At 40.9% G+C, this 16,612-nt stretch overlaps 6 protein-coding genes across 6 annotated transcripts; 4 read left to right on the forward strand and 2 right to left on the reverse strand.

Annotated features, from left to right (window-relative positions):
- Positions 1-1,898: 1,898 nt before the first annotated feature.
- Positions 1,899-2,930, forward strand: SS1G_08547 (conserved hypothetical protein; the record flags this gene model as incomplete). Its single annotated transcript, XM_001590757.1, has 1 exon — positions 1,899-2,930. One exon carries the CDS (start codon positions 1,899-1,901, stop codon positions 2,928-2,930), a length of 1,032 nt encoding a protein of 343 aa, XP_001590807.1.
- A 4,028-nt stretch (positions 2,931-6,958) lies between these two features.
- Positions 6,959-8,100, forward strand: SS1G_08548 (hypothetical protein; the record flags this gene model as incomplete). The annotated part of the gene is made up of 2 exons (XM_001590758.1): positions 6,959-7,952; positions 8,024-8,100. 2 exons carry the CDS (start codon positions 6,959-6,961, stop codon positions 8,098-8,100), a joined length of 1,071 nt encoding a protein of 356 aa, XP_001590808.1.
- A 1,537-nt stretch (positions 8,101-9,637) lies between these two features.
- Positions 9,638-10,651, reverse strand: SS1G_08549 (hypothetical protein; the record flags this gene model as incomplete). Its single annotated transcript, XM_001590759.1, has 2 exons — positions 9,638-10,538; positions 10,596-10,651. The coding sequence occupies 2 exons, from the start codon at positions 10,649-10,651 to the stop codon at positions 9,638-9,640; spliced, it is 957 nt and encodes a 318-aa protein (XP_001590809.1).
- An 800-nt stretch (positions 10,652-11,451) lies between these two features.
- Positions 11,452-11,721, forward strand: SS1G_08550 (hypothetical protein; the record flags this gene model as incomplete). The annotated part of the gene is made up of 1 exon (XM_001590760.1): positions 11,452-11,721. The coding sequence occupies one exon, from the start codon at positions 11,452-11,454 to the stop codon at positions 11,719-11,721; it is 270 nt and encodes an 89-aa protein (XP_001590810.1).
- A 90-nt stretch (positions 11,722-11,811) lies between these two features.
- SS1G_08551 (predicted protein) lies at positions 11,812-12,166 on the forward strand (the record flags this gene model as incomplete). The annotated part of the gene is made up of 2 exons (XM_001590761.1): positions 11,812-11,972; positions 12,067-12,166. 2 exons carry the CDS (start codon positions 11,812-11,814, stop codon positions 12,164-12,166), a joined length of 261 nt encoding a protein of 86 aa, XP_001590811.1.
- A 339-nt stretch (positions 12,167-12,505) lies between these two features.
- On the reverse strand, positions 12,506-16,121 carry SS1G_08552 (hypothetical protein; the record flags this gene model as incomplete). Its single annotated transcript, XM_001590762.1, has 3 exons — positions 12,506-13,886; positions 14,190-15,774; positions 15,824-16,121. 3 exons carry the CDS (start codon positions 16,119-16,121, stop codon positions 12,506-12,508), a joined length of 3,264 nt encoding a protein of 1,087 aa, XP_001590812.1.
- Between the last annotated feature and the right edge of the window lie 491 nt (positions 16,122-16,612).

Consider the following 16,612-nt stretch of genomic DNA (forward strand, 5'->3'; position numbering starts at 1 on the left):
TTGTGGTAGGAATGTTATTATTGTTTCGTTCCCGCAAACCACTTGAATCTTGGGACTTCATTGAAGAAGTACCGGTACTCATGCTGGATTGACTCTGCCGTGTTGAAAACGGCAATGACAAAGTCGTTGAGACCGTATATTTGTCAATTGAAGAGTCCTACGCGTTGTTGGACAAACACGTCGGTGGAGATTGTGAGTGAAGTGGGTGTTAGCATGTATGTATGTAGTCTTATATGTACTATGTTGAACATATGTTTAAATGTTGAATTTGTAGAAGTGGGATGAACCATATGCTGTCCTTTTCTGCGAGGTCTAGGTTGTTCAATTTGATGAATTCACTACTATAAGTCACACTTTGCATCTCCCTGCAACAATTAGAGTGGAGGTGAATTCCAACGAATTATATTGCTCACCACAAAGAATTCTCGAATTCTTGTTGGTACATGCCTACCTAGGTGCGGATATTGACAAGCTTGGATATGATTTTGTTGGTCATAATGATCAATCACCGGAATCACAATGAGAATATGAACAATCTTCTTTTGAGGATGGTAGAACATTTATATCGTTTGGGTGATTTGGAGCTTGGGGAAATACGTGGGGGATTCTGGGATTCCACTCATAAGATCATTTAACCTTTTCTCCCTCTATCTTATCTACTCCATACAGCTAAGTATTAATCCTGTGCGACGAGACGGTACTATCTACCCTCCTTATTTGCTCATTTCTTTGTTTTCGATATTCTATCTTTGAAATCCCCGTCATTTGCCAACAAACATGATATTTTTCCGTATTCAATCAAACTACTCTCGTATACGATATTCAACAAAATTTTCACATAGAATTCTATAGAATTGCCTAGCACCTGTAGTTACAAATTGACATGTGATGCCCCCAGTTATGCCCCCCCAGTTGAAGACGATCAATGATGTGCTTTTTTATGCAAGGTCAAGGATTAATTTGTCTTTTTTGTCATCTTCGACCGCTTTCAATATATCTGGGGAAGATGGAGAAGCATTCCAAGCTTGAAATCCTACACAAGGTTGACATGACGGAAGGATCCCGTACCACACCCATTCATCTTTCTATCACCCACGTTTTCTGACCTGTCAATTACTTCCCAAAGCGACCTTTGGTTGTACACATCCCGGGAAAGTGACGGAAAATATCCAGTTGATAAGAACGACTGTTATCCGATGTGCTCTGCATTTGTTCATCAATATCCCTTCCGACAACGATATATTGTACGTGGGGGTCTACTTTCATGGCAAGAGAAGATTGGGAAGAAATCTTGTCTACTCCGGCTATTGTAAAGTAGTAGTTGCCAGTGCATCTAAGATCTTCCAAGCTGGGGTATAATCAGGTCGGTTTTCCACCCCGCGACAGACCAGGTGCTTGAATGTGATGGGAAACATCAACGTCTCATTATATGGTCCACCGATATTGAAACCTCTATTTGAAGCCAAATATCTGATTTTATAATATCTTGTCACAATCCGGAGTATCACCAGTCAGACACTAGGTAAGTACCAATCGGGCTCCTTAGAAACCCATGCATCAAGAAAGAGTTTTTGCGGTCACCTTGAATGCATTCCAAAACTTTCTGTCGTGCAAAAGTAAGAGCTTTCAACATCGCAGGCAAATAATAGCAGTTGTCCATGATACATCTTAAATATTCAAAAGATCGCTGTTGTAGAAAATGAACGTCTGTAGCTGTAGAGAGTGATGATTTCAAACAATTCGACGCTAGCTCACCGCTTACCAATCAAGTCAATTATATGACCAAGCTTCGTCAAAATCCCATGCTTTGTAAACATTCTGCGACTTTATCATCCCACATTTTGTTTTCTCATCCAATAATTAATTAACAACAGTCTTCCAGATATATCACGATAAATATGGCACCTTCTCTCGAAGAAAGGCCAGAGGCTGTTCAAGATGTTCTCTCAAATCCTCTAAAAAACGCTCCCAAGCTTGTCGCCCCAGAACCCGAACATTGTCCTGGTCCAGAATCCGAAGCTGCAGGAAAGGCGGACTCTTGCGCTGGTTGTCCCAACCAAGCAATTTGTGCATCTGCGCCCAAAGGTCCCGATCCAGATATCCCAGCTATAACTGCACGTCTTGCAGGAATCAAACATAAAGTCTTAATTCTATCGGGAAAAGGTGGCGTGGGAAAAAGCACATTCACCAGTTTACTTGCGCATGCATTCGCTACAAATGAGGATAATACAGTGGGAATCATGGATACCGATATTTGCGGGCCAAGCATACCAAAGATGATGGGAGTAGAAACGGAGCAAATACATGTTAGCGGTGCTGGTTGGAGTCCAGTGTGGGTTATGGAGAATCTGGGTGTTATGAGTGTACAATTTATGTTACCAAATCGAGACGATGCCGTGATATGGAGAGGACCAAAGAAAAATGGATTGATAAAACAGTTTCTGAAGGATGTGGAGTGGGGAGAGATGGATTTCTTATTGGTGGACACACCTCCAGGAACAAGTGATGAACATTTGAGTGTGAACTCATTTCTTAAGGAAAGTGGGGTGGATGGAGCTTTAGTGGTTACAACACCACAGGAAGTTTCACTCTTAGATGTTAGAAAGGAAATTGACTTTTGTCGCAAGGCGGGAATTAAGGTATTAGGGATCGTGGAGAATATGTCAGGATTCGTCTGTCCGAAATGCACACACGAAAGTCAAATATTCCAAGCTACAACTGGAGGCGCAAGAGCCTTGGCTAAAGAGATGAATATCCCATTCCTAGGAGCTGTACCACTAGACCCTCGAATTGGGATGTCGTGCGATTATGGTGAGAGCTTTTTCGATGCATGGCCTGATAGTCCAGCCTGTGCTGCGTTGAAGACAGTTGTTAGAAGACTTGGTGAGGAGATTGGACTAGATCCTAAGAGCATTCTACCTGAGGATTGAAAGGTCTTCTGCGGAATCCACTCCTCACAGATCATTCAATAAGATCATTCAGCCGGCAGAGCATGATCTATGTCCGCTCTGAAGCATGCAGCTTCCTGTTATACAGTCAGTATCTTTGCACTATGCATATCACAATAAGTATAGTCCGTTGTCCTCGCCACGACTTGGATTTGGGAAAGACGGAAAGCAGACGTCGATAGATACCGATATATACCAAGATAAATAATATACAAAATTTTAGCCAAGCATGAGACTCTACCAAAGTTCGATTATTATCCAGTGACCTAGCAATGCTACGTGATTTGAAAGGCAAGTGCCTAGCTTTATCTCATCTCCTATTTGTAGAATAGAAAGACAGCTCATCCCACATTAGCAAAAACGTACCACGAAGTTCCAACCCCCAGCCCTATTTGACATAAGACCGTTCGGCATCTTTTTATGGTAAATATCAAATCGAAAATTTTCCTTGACTGAGCCTGAAGATGTGTGGATGTGTGAACGGTACGTCGCTGTATTGATGGGGACTGCATTATACATACCTCGATGCGTTTGATAGAATGGGCAATTTTATTTTTTTTAGCATATCTACAAGTTTGAGTGACGAATCTCTATCTTTCGAACCTACATATGCAACAGGGTGTGATAGGTTCAAATTTTAGTCGAATATAAACCATCATTATCACTATCATCATACCCATGCTAAGAGCACAACTATCCGAAACATCTAGCCTAACGTTAAAATCGTATATATAGCTCCTTGAACATTATTCTGTTAAGACTTTTAATACATTACAAATCTATTATAATTGTCATTACAACATTCTACATTATTATCCATTATTATATATTCAATGTAATGTACTGAATGATTAATTGATATTCAAACTCGATGAAACCCGGATACATCGGTCATAACTTCATGCTACTGTAGCTGGCCTGAGAATTGTGAATTTTTGAGGTTTGGTTTTTTTAATATGTATGTGGAATGTTTCTGATTCGTACACTGGTATGTATATTGTCTATGTATGCATATAAGGTTACAGCTTGGAAATTAGGATAGCTTCATAAATCTTTTCTTGACATGTCTGTCTGCTAGCGATGTTGTTGCGGCGTTTACGAATGAATTGGTGGAGGAAGTGTGGTTTACGAAGGGATTGGCAGAGGGAGGAAGTGTGGTTTGCTGTTCTTGCCAATTAAGTATTAGTTTACTGTGGTAATCACAATCTGCTAGAAGAAGACTACCTCATTCTCAGATACGTATAGTACAATAAGACATTCTATTCATTCCACTCCATTCCCCCCCCCCCCCCCCCCCCCCCCAAAACCAACACCTACACCCAAAACCCCCCAATCCCCGGGGGGTTTCTCTACAACCCCAAAAACAAAGTTAAATTCCACCTCTTACAAACCCGTTTGTTTGTGCCCCTCTTTTAAAAGTCGAAATGGGTAACCCCCGCGCGCGCCCGAGCACCCCCTTTTTTGGCTCGGGATATCTTCATCGGGATATAGAGGGGAGAGAAAATTAGCTTGGAGTAAATTGTTTTTTTTTTGGTCGGATGAGCGATGGTTTGTGGTTTGTGGTTTGTGGTTTGAGTTTGGAGGGGAGGTGAAGAGGGATAAGAATTGGGGGATGATGATGATTGATGGGGGTTTGAAGAGGATATTTTGACGATACGGTCGGGGGGATGGGGGCGGAAGAAGAAATGGAAGCTTGGGCTTGAAGCGTGGGTTGGGGAGAGGGAGATCGGCTTCTGCGTGAGGATTGGAAAGAGTACTGATGGGGAGGGAGACGATATGAAAACGAATATTGAAAATGGAGAAAGAGAATAAGGGAAATGGTGAAGAACAAGTAAAATCATGTATACATAGCAGAAAAGGAGAGTAAAAAGAGTGTTTGTTTTTTTGAATAGTGATTCTAGGGTTAAGAATTGCTTTCAATGAATAGTATAGATAGGTGAATTGTTTAATTCATATCTAACAGGACATAGAGTTTCTGGGAAGGGAGTTTGTTTAGTTATGGATAGATAGTATATATACTCTAGAAGAGAATCTTATTTTTAAAAGCAAGATTAAATTATACTCAGGGGGTTGTGTTTGGAAATCTAAGTTTTATAATCTTACTATAGTGTTATGACGAATCCTAACAGCTACTCAGGTGACTAAGCTTATGGTCACATGACCCAATATTGTCCCACCTAGAATCACTCAACTACAGGCCGTGGGACATAATGGGAGGCGATGGGATGTATAGTACGAAGGTCTATATAATCATGACGGATTTCCTTTGTATAGAGCTTCGTGCTCAAGATCAATCATTTAGTATACTCTACTATTAGTTACGAATTGCATATCATCATTGTCATTACTTAAGTCCCTGCTTGACGCCTAGTTATAAACCACTTCGAGAGCCTAGAGCACTTCCACGTGATCTAGACGGCAAACCTCGTAACATATAATTTACTATTTTATAATATCATTTAATTCTTATATAAATTAATAAGACTTATTTTTTTATTTGATTGGAGTTTTATTAATTACTATGTTAAAAGGAATGACCTTACACAGGGAATAGTGGGAAGCTGATAGGGCAGAACTGAGGTAATATTGGTCTAGTATATTAATCACTCTACTAAGTTCTACGGAAGTGCGAAGCTCTCCTACAGAGAGCTTCTCAATCTAGTCCTAATAGGACTAGTGCCCTGTGCACGTGCTACGCAGGAACCATTCACTTTAACATACTATAAAGATTTAGATCTAGGAATTCCAATAACCTTACAAATTCGAGACTTTTATTGGTTATTGAGTAAATGGTCGGGAATGTATATATGTATTGATATGCTTGAGATATCCCTCTACACATAAATAGAGGGGTATATAAGGGTGGGGTAAGTATACGTCAGCTTATTCTCTTCTCCTGTGATTTATCATGATATAATTACTCCATCAACACTATGAAGTTCAAAGGGGCTATTTTGATGTTTTTGATGTTTTTCCTCTTTAGGGGAAGGAGGTTTAGAGCTGGACGGAAAGGATATCGATTCGATAAGTTAGTGGATGGCTAGCTTAAGTAAGAATGACTAAGCTTTTAACTTTCCGCTTTTCGATTTGAGCTGAATTTTGAGTTTTCTTCAGAACGAACCTATGTAGAAGCTTAACTTTTCTGTGTACAACACAAAAAGGTACTTTATTTGATATTCGGAGTTTGAGCGGTTGAATTTAGTTTGTGCTTCGTGAAAAGGTACTCTAGTAACTTTTACTGACACCTATGTAAGCTTGGATGATGAACGGTATGATGGGATGCGAATAGTTTGTGATTGAGTTGTGGTACTGCGTACAGAGTGCACTGGGGAGATTATCATTATCATTACCGTTACTGAAGATTGAAGTTTCTATCTACTACACTAGTAAGTCTTACTAGAGTACTGTACAATTATACTACCCAACTAGATAGGTTCAGCCCCTGATACACCAATACTTAGTTACTCCACTACACCAAGCGCCCTTTACAAACGGCAGACCAACATCCTCCATATATCCTAGCTTCTAATATCCTAACCCAACACGGAGATTGGAACAGAATATTGAGGGATACCGATATTTTTGGGACCTTTTTCGTCATTCTTCATTTCTCAATGCATTTTTTAACTTTCTTCAATTCTTACAAACAAGATGTATTGAGTCGGGACCGGAAGGTGATCTAAGTCGGCGCCAAGTCCATCTGTCCCCCAAAACAATGTCTTCAATGGTTCATGATTACGTTCAATAGTCCCGCTTTTGATGGATATACTAGATGTAGTAGTCTAATATCCGTGGTCAACGACCCCTGGTTCAAGCGCGGAAGGAGTTTACTATTGAATTTATTCAGCTGGACACTTACGTACATTTTTGTTTTGATGGTGTTTTTATTTCAGCCTCTTCATCATATTTTCACTTCCTTTTCTCATGTCATTTTCTTTCATTAATATCTCATTTTCCTTCCTATCTGCTAGCTCTAGATACAATCCAAGTTCAGTCTGTCTCTCCTCAAGATGAAGGCATCAATCATGAGCGCGGCTCTCTCAGCCCTTAGTTTTCTTCCCTCCCTCAGCACGTGCACCCCCATCGCACAAGCTAGCTCAGTATCAAATTTCGCCATCCATCCAACTCTCCCTTTAGCCGTCAAGACTCTGACAACCTTCTCCTACCCTTCATGGGCCGAAAATTTGGCCATCAGATCCAACGGCGACATCCTAGTCTCCCGTTTCGATACCCCTGAGGTCCTCCTCGTCTCACACACAAACGCATTTGAACCCATCACCATCTCAACCTTCAACGCCACAACCTACAAAGGCTGCCTCGGTATCTCTGAAACAACAAAAGATGTATTTTACGTCATTACCTCCGCTCAAATCGACGATTCCTTCGCCAAAACAAGCGGTGTAAACTCCATCTGGAAAATTAACATGAACACATTTGCTCAAAGTAACGGAGTCGTCACATCCCCAGCTACAGTTACCAAGCTTGTCGATATCACCTCTGCCGATTTTCTCAATGGAATGACCACCCTAGATGATGAGAACATTCTCGTGGGAGATTGTTACAATGGATGGGTTTACAAAATTTGCGTCACAACTGGTGCTTATGAAATTCTCATCAATGATCCTAAAATGAAAATCCCCGTCGGTGCCTCCGCTAGTCTCGGTGTGAACGGTATTAAAATCTCAGGTTTATACCTTTACTGGACCAATACCGCTATTGGTACTCTCAACAGAATCAATATCAAATTCGATGGAACACCCATTGGATCCAGCGAGGTTGTCGTAAGCAATGTTCCTAAAGCCGATGATTTTGTTTTCAAAAGCGATGGAACGATTTGGGTTGCCCAGAATCAAGTGGATGAATTGAGTTATATTCCTGTTGGGAAAAAACAAGCTACCCTTGTTGCTGGAAGTACCATCTCAACTACTTTGGCTGGTGTTACTTCTGGTCATTTTGGAAGAACGATTGCAGATGCTAATATTTTGTATTTGGCTACTAGTGGTGGTAAGTTTCTTTTCTTTTATCAGTCTATAGTTTATCCTCTTCTGGGACTTTTGAGTACTGATATTTTCTAGGAATCGCATCGCCCATCAATGGAACTGTTTCTGTAGCAGGAAGTATCCTGATGGTTGATACGACTAGGTTGCATTAATTTATGCTTGATAGGGATATTGAATGTGATTCGATTGAATAAGATCTTCATCTCAGAAGTTGGGATGAGATTTATGGATGAGAAGAAATCGATTTATGTGTATCCATGTAAGATTACATGTATAGGAAACAATAAAATACATAATATCTAATAAGAAGCAAAGTTGTCGATTTTTAATTCTATAGATTTTTATCCCATTTGAGAATTAGACCCCTTGCTTGTGAAATTTCACAATGAAGGGATTGGAGATAGAATGAGTGATTGATTGCATAGTTGTAACAAAGATGAAGGGGTTTACGCGAACAACCACGTAAAAGAATATCAAATATCAACAGCAAAATATCCTCCCTCAACCAACGCCAACTCAGATTATTACTCTTAATATCCAAGAAGCATCTCACTTCACCCTCTATTTCAAAACCTAACACCCGCCCCCTCTCCCCAACCACCCCTCAACTCTATCTATCTACTCAAACATCTCAAAATCATAAAACCAGCCCAAACCTCCTCAATTCCCAACTTTCCCTCGTCGCCCTCCAATCAACACCAACCACAAAAAATACCAAAAAATTACAAAAGAAAAAACATACAACAGTAGGGATTCGCTGGTGGTCACCCACCCAACTACTAATCTACCGATCTGAAGCTTGTGTATGGCAGAGCGGACGGGATGCCCAATTCTCTTCAGTCTATGGTCGCATGTGCCGTTTTCTGACAGAATTAAATATGTATATCATGACGATAATTAAAGGATAGTTTGAGGTTTGTGGTTTATGGTACGGGATTTGTGGGTGCGAAGAGGAGGAGGAATGGGAGTGGTGGAGTACGGTGTAGAAGGCTTAGTTTGGTTTGCTTTGGCGTATATTAATATTTGAAGTGTGAGGTAATCTTAGGTGGGTGATTGAGGTGAATGAGGTGGCGTTGATCCTTGGTTGAGGGAGGGAAGGGTGGAGAATTTACATTTGTGGGTTAATTTGTGGATTTGTTATATGTATATGTATATGTATATTTATATGTAAGATCTTAAATACAATTACAAGATAGAACAGTCTTTCTTTTTTCTTTCTTTTTTTTCGAAAAGTATCTCGAATTCCTGGAGCTCACTCAATAACTGAGATTTATCGGTGAATTGAAGATCTTGTTCATACTGACTGACTATTCTCAAAGTAATAAACTATTCAAAAGGCTAGAATCATTCGGGATGTAAGATTTAGGATGAATTATAATTGCATGCGTAAAGAGCTCAGCAAGAGATGATATTGGTAGGAACTTTGTGGATGGTGGGGAGATAGGGTATCTGTTGAGGAAGTGATGTTATTAGATAAATTTATTAATGGTTTGGATGAATAAGATTGTAATCACTTTATTATTATATTGTTGATGAATCTGAGAGGATGATGAACCCTATCTATCTAATATACCCGTAATCTTCCTCCAGATAACCACTCTAAACCATATATCAAGCAAATTATCTAATATATGGAAACCAAAATCCCAAAACCCGTCCCCTCACAATCCACAATCCACGTCCAAAAGACTAACTCGACGGCGCCGTCGGAAACGGTAAATTCCTATGCATCCTCATAACAATCTCCGTATAATCACCTTCATTCTCCGGCGTAATAATCCCATGTCTAATAAAAAATTCAATCATCACCACCGCACTATTAGTCTTGAATCCTCCATTCAACAATTCCTCCTTGACCTTCTCCACATCCCATAAATAAAACCCCTCAACTTCATCATCACGTGGTTTTGGTACCGTGTCTTCTCCAACTTCGAGATCGTACACGTATACCATGTCTGCAGTGATTAATCCCTTGATGCCGCCGGATCCGGAGCCCGTCGATTTCATATAGGTAATGACTCCTGAAGCGTGTACATTAGAGCGGATTAGTGCAGAGTCGAGGGATGCTTCTTCTTCTGCTTCGTGGACGATTGTTTCGAAAGGTGATTCATCTGCACGTACGCCTCCTGCAACTGTGGTGTCGAATTTGCCGGGATATGAAAATAGATGTGCATTTCTTTTCGCGACCCAAATTTTCATTTCTCCATTCACACATGTGAAGATGGTGAGATGCGCTCCTCTTGCTACAGTACCAAATAGAGAAGCGGCATAACGTTCGAGTTGTACGGGTTCTTTTGCTCCTGGAATAGCATATGGTTCACTGTGTTCTCTGTGGAGGGTACTGAAAAGATCTTTACCGATTGCTTCATTGATAACTTTTGCAAATGCATTATTGCAAACGGTTGAGAAATCTTCGCTTGTGATATTTATAGGATGGAGTTGAACACTTAATGGTTGATCTTGGGTAATGGTGAAATCCGGAGACCATGGCATCTTAGAGACGATTTCCGGAAGCATATATCCATGGATTCGACTATCGTCTGGGAGATAAAGTTTATACAGTTTGTCGATATCTGTATCATATGGGAAGCTGGGAAGTAAGTTGTCAGTACTATATATACGCTACGAAGCGAATGATATGACTTACTTATCACAAGCCTTCACAAGATCTAGATAAGATTTCTTCTTCGAATCTAAAGACATTGTGGCTCTAGTATGATGTGCTTAATGTTTTGGAAAGTGGGATGGCCGAACCCAGTGAAAGTCTCTCCCTGAATACCCAGTTTTAGCAGAAGAAAACAGAAGAACCCCACTATATAAATAGTAAGTACTTAAGAAACGGTCCAAATTTGGCGTAACGTGAATATAACAGTCGTATCTATATAACCTGTGATATCATTGATTAGAACTAAACTACGGATTAAAGCACCAACCAATTTTATTCCCACAATCATTAACCTTAGTCACCCGGCTAACACATCCGTGTCACGTTAAGCGATACGCTAATCTGCCCCTGTAAGATCTACCCCGCATTACCCCAGAATAGGAATCAAACATAACTTCCTCCTCACTTCATGCAATAATGAGCTGTTATCTGATACGACGTTGTCTTACGGTATTGTCGGATAGATATGTTTAGATAGAATCATGTTATAATATAGGTTCTATAGGGGATACACATATATCTATCGTCTTTCAATTAATCAGACACTCTTCACAGTTTTACAATCAGAATGTACCTGATAAGTATCATTCGATTATCCAGTTACATAACTTACTAATGTTAAATCCAAAATACCAAAAAAATCATCCCATCCATTCCAAACCCCAATTATCCCTCCCTCCCTTCCTCCAAAAACAGCAATAAAAACAATACAATAATCCGGGCTCTGAAACAAATCGGGCTTTGAACCGGGATCTTTTATTTCCAACCAAATACATCTCAATCTCAAATCACGAGCGGTAAAATATCAGGCTATCTATGCAAGAGACCTATTTTGATCATGAGGGAGCACGGAAAAATACTTAAATATGCTTATCCCGCTGAAAGGGAAGTTGGAGTTTTGTTGTTTACTCTTTCCTGTTATTTACTCCCGATCCTTCCTTCCATTTTGGTCATTTGCTCGTATCACCCTATTCTACTTGACTTGAATTCTCTTTCGACCTTGTCCTCTACTCTTCCGTTCGTAGCTCCTCATCAGCTACTCATCTACTCAATTCAATTGACCAATTCCTCTCTACTTCCACATACAAGACCAATCCACCCATCATAATCGCCTCACAACCTCCCACCCAACGATCATCAATCCTCAACTAAACCTCCAGCCTCCAACTCCACTCCCACCCCTCCCACCGCTCCAAAAATGTCCCGACCAACCCTCTCCCAACTCTCCCGCCTCCCCCGCACCCTCAGCACCCAACGATTCGCCTCCACAAAATCTTCCGCCCCACGTCAAGCCATCTACTTTGGCCGCGACGTATACTGGGGAAAAGCCTGGAAGAATGTATACGGAACGGGACTTCTGTATGTTTCCATTTCCGAATCCCTTAAATTATTTACCCTACTACGATCAATTTAATGTTGTGCTGTGCTGTGCTGATATTTTGATTCCTCGCAGATATATTCCTGCTGTTGCTGCTGTGATGTTTTGGTGTATGCCTATTCCGCCCGTGATGAATCAGTTAAAGGGGGTTAAGAAGACTTTGGTTGGTGCGTAGACTGGGATTGAAAAGGGATGTTGATGTGCGATGAATATACTGGGTGTTTTTAGATTGACGAATTGCTGGTCATTATGAATCAAGCACAATGTAGGACATTACACCAATGATATTGTCCCGTCATGATTCCTCATTATTATTCCATGTGCCCACCATGATTGATGACCGATTGACCTAAAAAGAAATTGGGTATATCCTCCTTTATGCACGATGAACTCAACCTCCTCTCATAATATCATTCAATACATGTACTTCAAATAATACAGAATAAAAAACATGCAAAACCAGACCACCGCCATTAGATTTCCACCCACCCAAACTCCCGCTAATTTGCAATTACTACAAGGAATTCCCCTTGGTCAGATACTGTGCAATAATACCCGCGTCGGGCGTTTCATACGGAGTCTTATACTCGCTCGTTCCTCGACTCGTAAATCCTTCAACCTCGAGCCCACCAGTCGGAATATCCCCACCGCCATGATTATTATCAAAGTATCCCTTTTCTTTTCCCTTCGAACTTGTCATCCTTAGACTTTCCACATTTATTTCACTTTTCGTTTGTGAAAGATTGGCGCTGCCAGGCCGTTTCTTCTTTTTATCCCCTTTTGCTTCTCTCCACTTTGCTATCGAAGGTTCATTCTCAACCGAGGAATTTCCAGCTGTTCGCATCCCCCTAAATTCCTTGACGACTTCAGCAAATCCTTCCTCCAAAGTCTTCATTCTTGCCAACATTAACCTTCCCATCATACCATCTGCAGTTTCTTCTTTTTTATCACGTTTCATCGCCATCTCAGTAGCAATAGCCATTTGAGTTTGAAATGAACTAGGCACTGCACCAAGTTGAGCATGCTCAAGGCCCATCTCTGACAAACTAATGTTTAAACTAGAATCTTTGTGACGCATAAGGCGGTTGCGTGCAGGATCTGGCTTATTGATATTTGGAATAGATTGGAAATTCGCACGATTGGGCAGAATAGGACGTGGTCGAGTGGTTGTGTTTGTGAAGTTGGCAGTTTTCGGAGTACGAGATCCCGATGGACCTGCTGGGGTGTTGGTTCCAGTATTGGCTTGTGAATATATTTTTGCTGTTAGTGGTCGTGAGCGAGGAGGTGAAATGGATGAAACAGAAGAAGTATAAGCAACAGGGTTGAAAAGGATTGTCGTTGTAGATAAGTTCCTATCATGGGGCTTTTTCCTTGGTGTAGCTTTGGATTGTTTTGGAGGTGATCCATTTTGGCGAGCGTAATCTTGTTGTGCGTTGAATGCTGGAGTTGGAGAAACGAATCTAGTCGCGGTTGGAGTTTGAAAGTAATCTTCTTCGGATTCAGCATCACTTTGACTGAAGTTTGTCGCTGTATGCTTATCCTCGGTATGGAGTTCGTCTTCATCATTTGTCAACAATTCATCATCTCCATCCGCATCAGTATGACCACCACCGAAAGAATTTGGATGTAATGCATCATCGGAAATTCGAGTCATATCATGAAACCCTGTAGATATAAATTCCGCCGGATCACTAGCCACAGATCTATTTCCGGAAAGCTCACGACTAATTCCACGTTGTCTCATAATGGTTGCTTTTCTAGATTGTCTTCGCATCTCCAATCGTTCCAATATCGAGCGATCTTGTTCTTGTGGTGGACTAACGACCTCGCCTTGGTGCTCCATCCAGTTATTTATAACATTATGAGTTTGACGACGCTCAAAACTAGGGCGATTTCTGGGAAGAGTATCTCTGGGCGTCAGTCGGAATACTTCATCAAGAGCTCTGTCTTTCTGAAAACCAGCAACAGAAGATTCATGCCTCTGTAGATTAGGACTGAAGAGCCCATGTCTACGATCTTGAAATGACATTGTTCGCTTTGTCCTTCGTCCAACTTTCTCAACTAAATCAGTAGGTTCGAAAACAGACCTTGCTAAGAAAATCTTTTCGTATGCGCAGATACTGAATAGCAATGGGAAATGCGTAATCTTGATAACAGTACGATTCATCCTAATGAATGTCCTGAAGGGGAAAACAAACCTGAAGGGTGTAAGAACCCATGCAAGAATATTTGTTGGTGCCACATAAGAGAAGAGAGCATCATTCTTGACCATAGAGATTGTGTTGACAGCGAAGACGAATTGATGTTCTTCGTTAGCGTTTGAGACAATTGACATGAAGGAATTTGTCAAGACCGTTATGAGAATGGTTATAACGAGGAAGTGACAAATGAATAAGAAAAGCACAAGTAATGCTTTTCCAAGGAAATTATAAGTCTCCCATGCTTCCCATGCTGCAGGTGTAAATCCCATCAGTATCTGAAAGATCTTATAAGCAACCCCTGCTGCATCATATTCGCTTTTCCCAAATGATAAAGTGAATGCAACAAAAAATCCACTACAAGCTATCAAGATCAGTACAAATACCGCGACAAGATCAATAGCCATCAACCTGAATGCGATTAATAGTTGTGAGAAATATCTGTAGTGGTCGAGAACGCTGAACAATCGAGGGAAGAGTAGAATTGCATTGGTCGCAAGAACATCATATGCCATACTATTCCACTCCTCTCTTCCATAGTCCACCAAGAAGATACCATATAAGCGCATGCAGTAGTAAATCGTGAGTAAAACGAGAATTCCCAAATCGAAAGCATTCCAGAAACTCATTATGTATAACGAGAATCCTTGTTCATTAAACCCAACTACCTCATCAAGCATAAAACCTGCACTCCAAAACCAAAATATGACTTCTAGGCCCGTAATGTCGGTTGATCTTTGACTGAGAACAGCTAAAAATAGAACGAGAAGAATGGCGAGTGAGCAGGTGGAGAAGAATTGCCGATAGCGTGGTACCCTCAACCTTGAAAGCTTGAATAAAGACGCATCTCTAGGATCATATAAAGTGACTGTTCTCCTAGTCAAAGTCTGGATTGCTTGCTGACTCTCCGGTTCTTTATTAGGAGGCTTTAGAGTACCTGCTGTTGCCCCATATCGAAGTTGTTCACGAGTTAGTAATGGAACCGCACTCCCATTGCTTGGGCTTTGTTTCTTATACCCTGTCCGGCTTGTGGATGTACGATGAAGATTATCCGCTGCAGAATGGAATACAATGGTTCCAGCCCAAATAGCTTCTAGTTGTTGCACCACGAGTGGATGTGCCAATAATCGTTTCGCAGATGCCCTAATAGCTACTTCCAATGTTGATATCCTGGCCGCAACTGGCCTCGTGCGATTTCTTTGGTTCCAATTTGTTATTGCTGGATCTGGTTGAGCCAAGCCTTGTAATGGAAAGAAGTCATAAGAAAGGGCGTCGATCAACTCTCGTGTATTGTATTCCTTCAATAACTTAATGGCTAGAAGCTCACAAACTAGAGCTCTCGTCAAGCTATTCCCTGCGTTACCCGGATTTGCTTGACTTTCCTTTTTGAATTGTAAACAGTTGGCCATCAATGCATATAAAGTAGCTCGCGAAAAGTGGGAGGTTCGAATTTGTTGTTGCATAGGCTTCACCAAAAACTGGGAAACTTGTGGTGACCGTAATTGATCCCAGGTCAATGTTGTTTCCGTCCGCGGAAGTATAATAAGTCGAATGGCATGAGTGAGATTATATACTGGAAGTGCATCTATTCAGAAGTTAGTGTATCCAAATAGAGGGTAAGAACCTGCAAATACCAAGATGTGCTGCAGAGAAGATAGGCAAGAGAGGTTGATCTTCATCCCCATCTTCTTCCTCTAGTTCGTCCTCGTTAACTCTTTCATTCTCATCTGCATCGTTGTTTTCCAACACAATCTCTTCCTCAGTATCTTCCTCAATTTCTGTTTCCGTAAAATCTGCGGATGCATGTCGAGGCAAACGTTCTCTTCTCTCTGCAGCTGGCGAAGATCGATCAACATACGGTGACGAGAAAGGTGACTGGATTTCTTGTACGCGTCGTCGTGCTTTCTTTGGTCGCAGTAATGAAGATAGCATTTTTGCCTGAGATATCTTTTGACTCGAGGTCTATGGTTGAGTAATTCTTCCTCGAGGATCAAAAATGGAAGGTGGAGAGAAATGTTGATTTCTGAGGAGGTAGTCTGCCTTGATTTATTCCATCTTGCCGTGCGTCAAAGAACGAAGCAACAAGAAAGTCGATCGGCCGAAGGATTAGTCTCAATGTTTGCAAAAGAAAATATCATAACATTAGTAGAAGTATCTGTAAATAAACAATAAAATAATATTAATTTCCAGCTTATCGCGTCTCCCAGAAACCAAGGCTCAGTCGTTAAGAATGGATGGATATTCCTTGACAGTGATCAAGCAACAAATTTATCGAATTAATTGAATTATGTACAGTATTAGAAGAACCTTGATATGAGGACGGGAAATGAATGAAGGAAGTGAATGAAGATATAAAATCTTCTCTTATAGAATGTAAAGAAAGAGAGCAAATCTAAATCCTGCTTATCTCACCCCTAAAAAGC

The sequence above is a fragment of the Sclerotinia sclerotiorum genome, genomic scaffold, assembly GCF_000146945.2.
Source record: "Sclerotinia sclerotiorum 1980 UF-70 scaffold_11 genomic scaffold, whole genome shotgun sequence".
Lineage (NCBI taxonomy): Eukaryota > Fungi > Ascomycota > Leotiomycetes > Helotiales > Sclerotiniaceae > Sclerotinia > Sclerotinia sclerotiorum.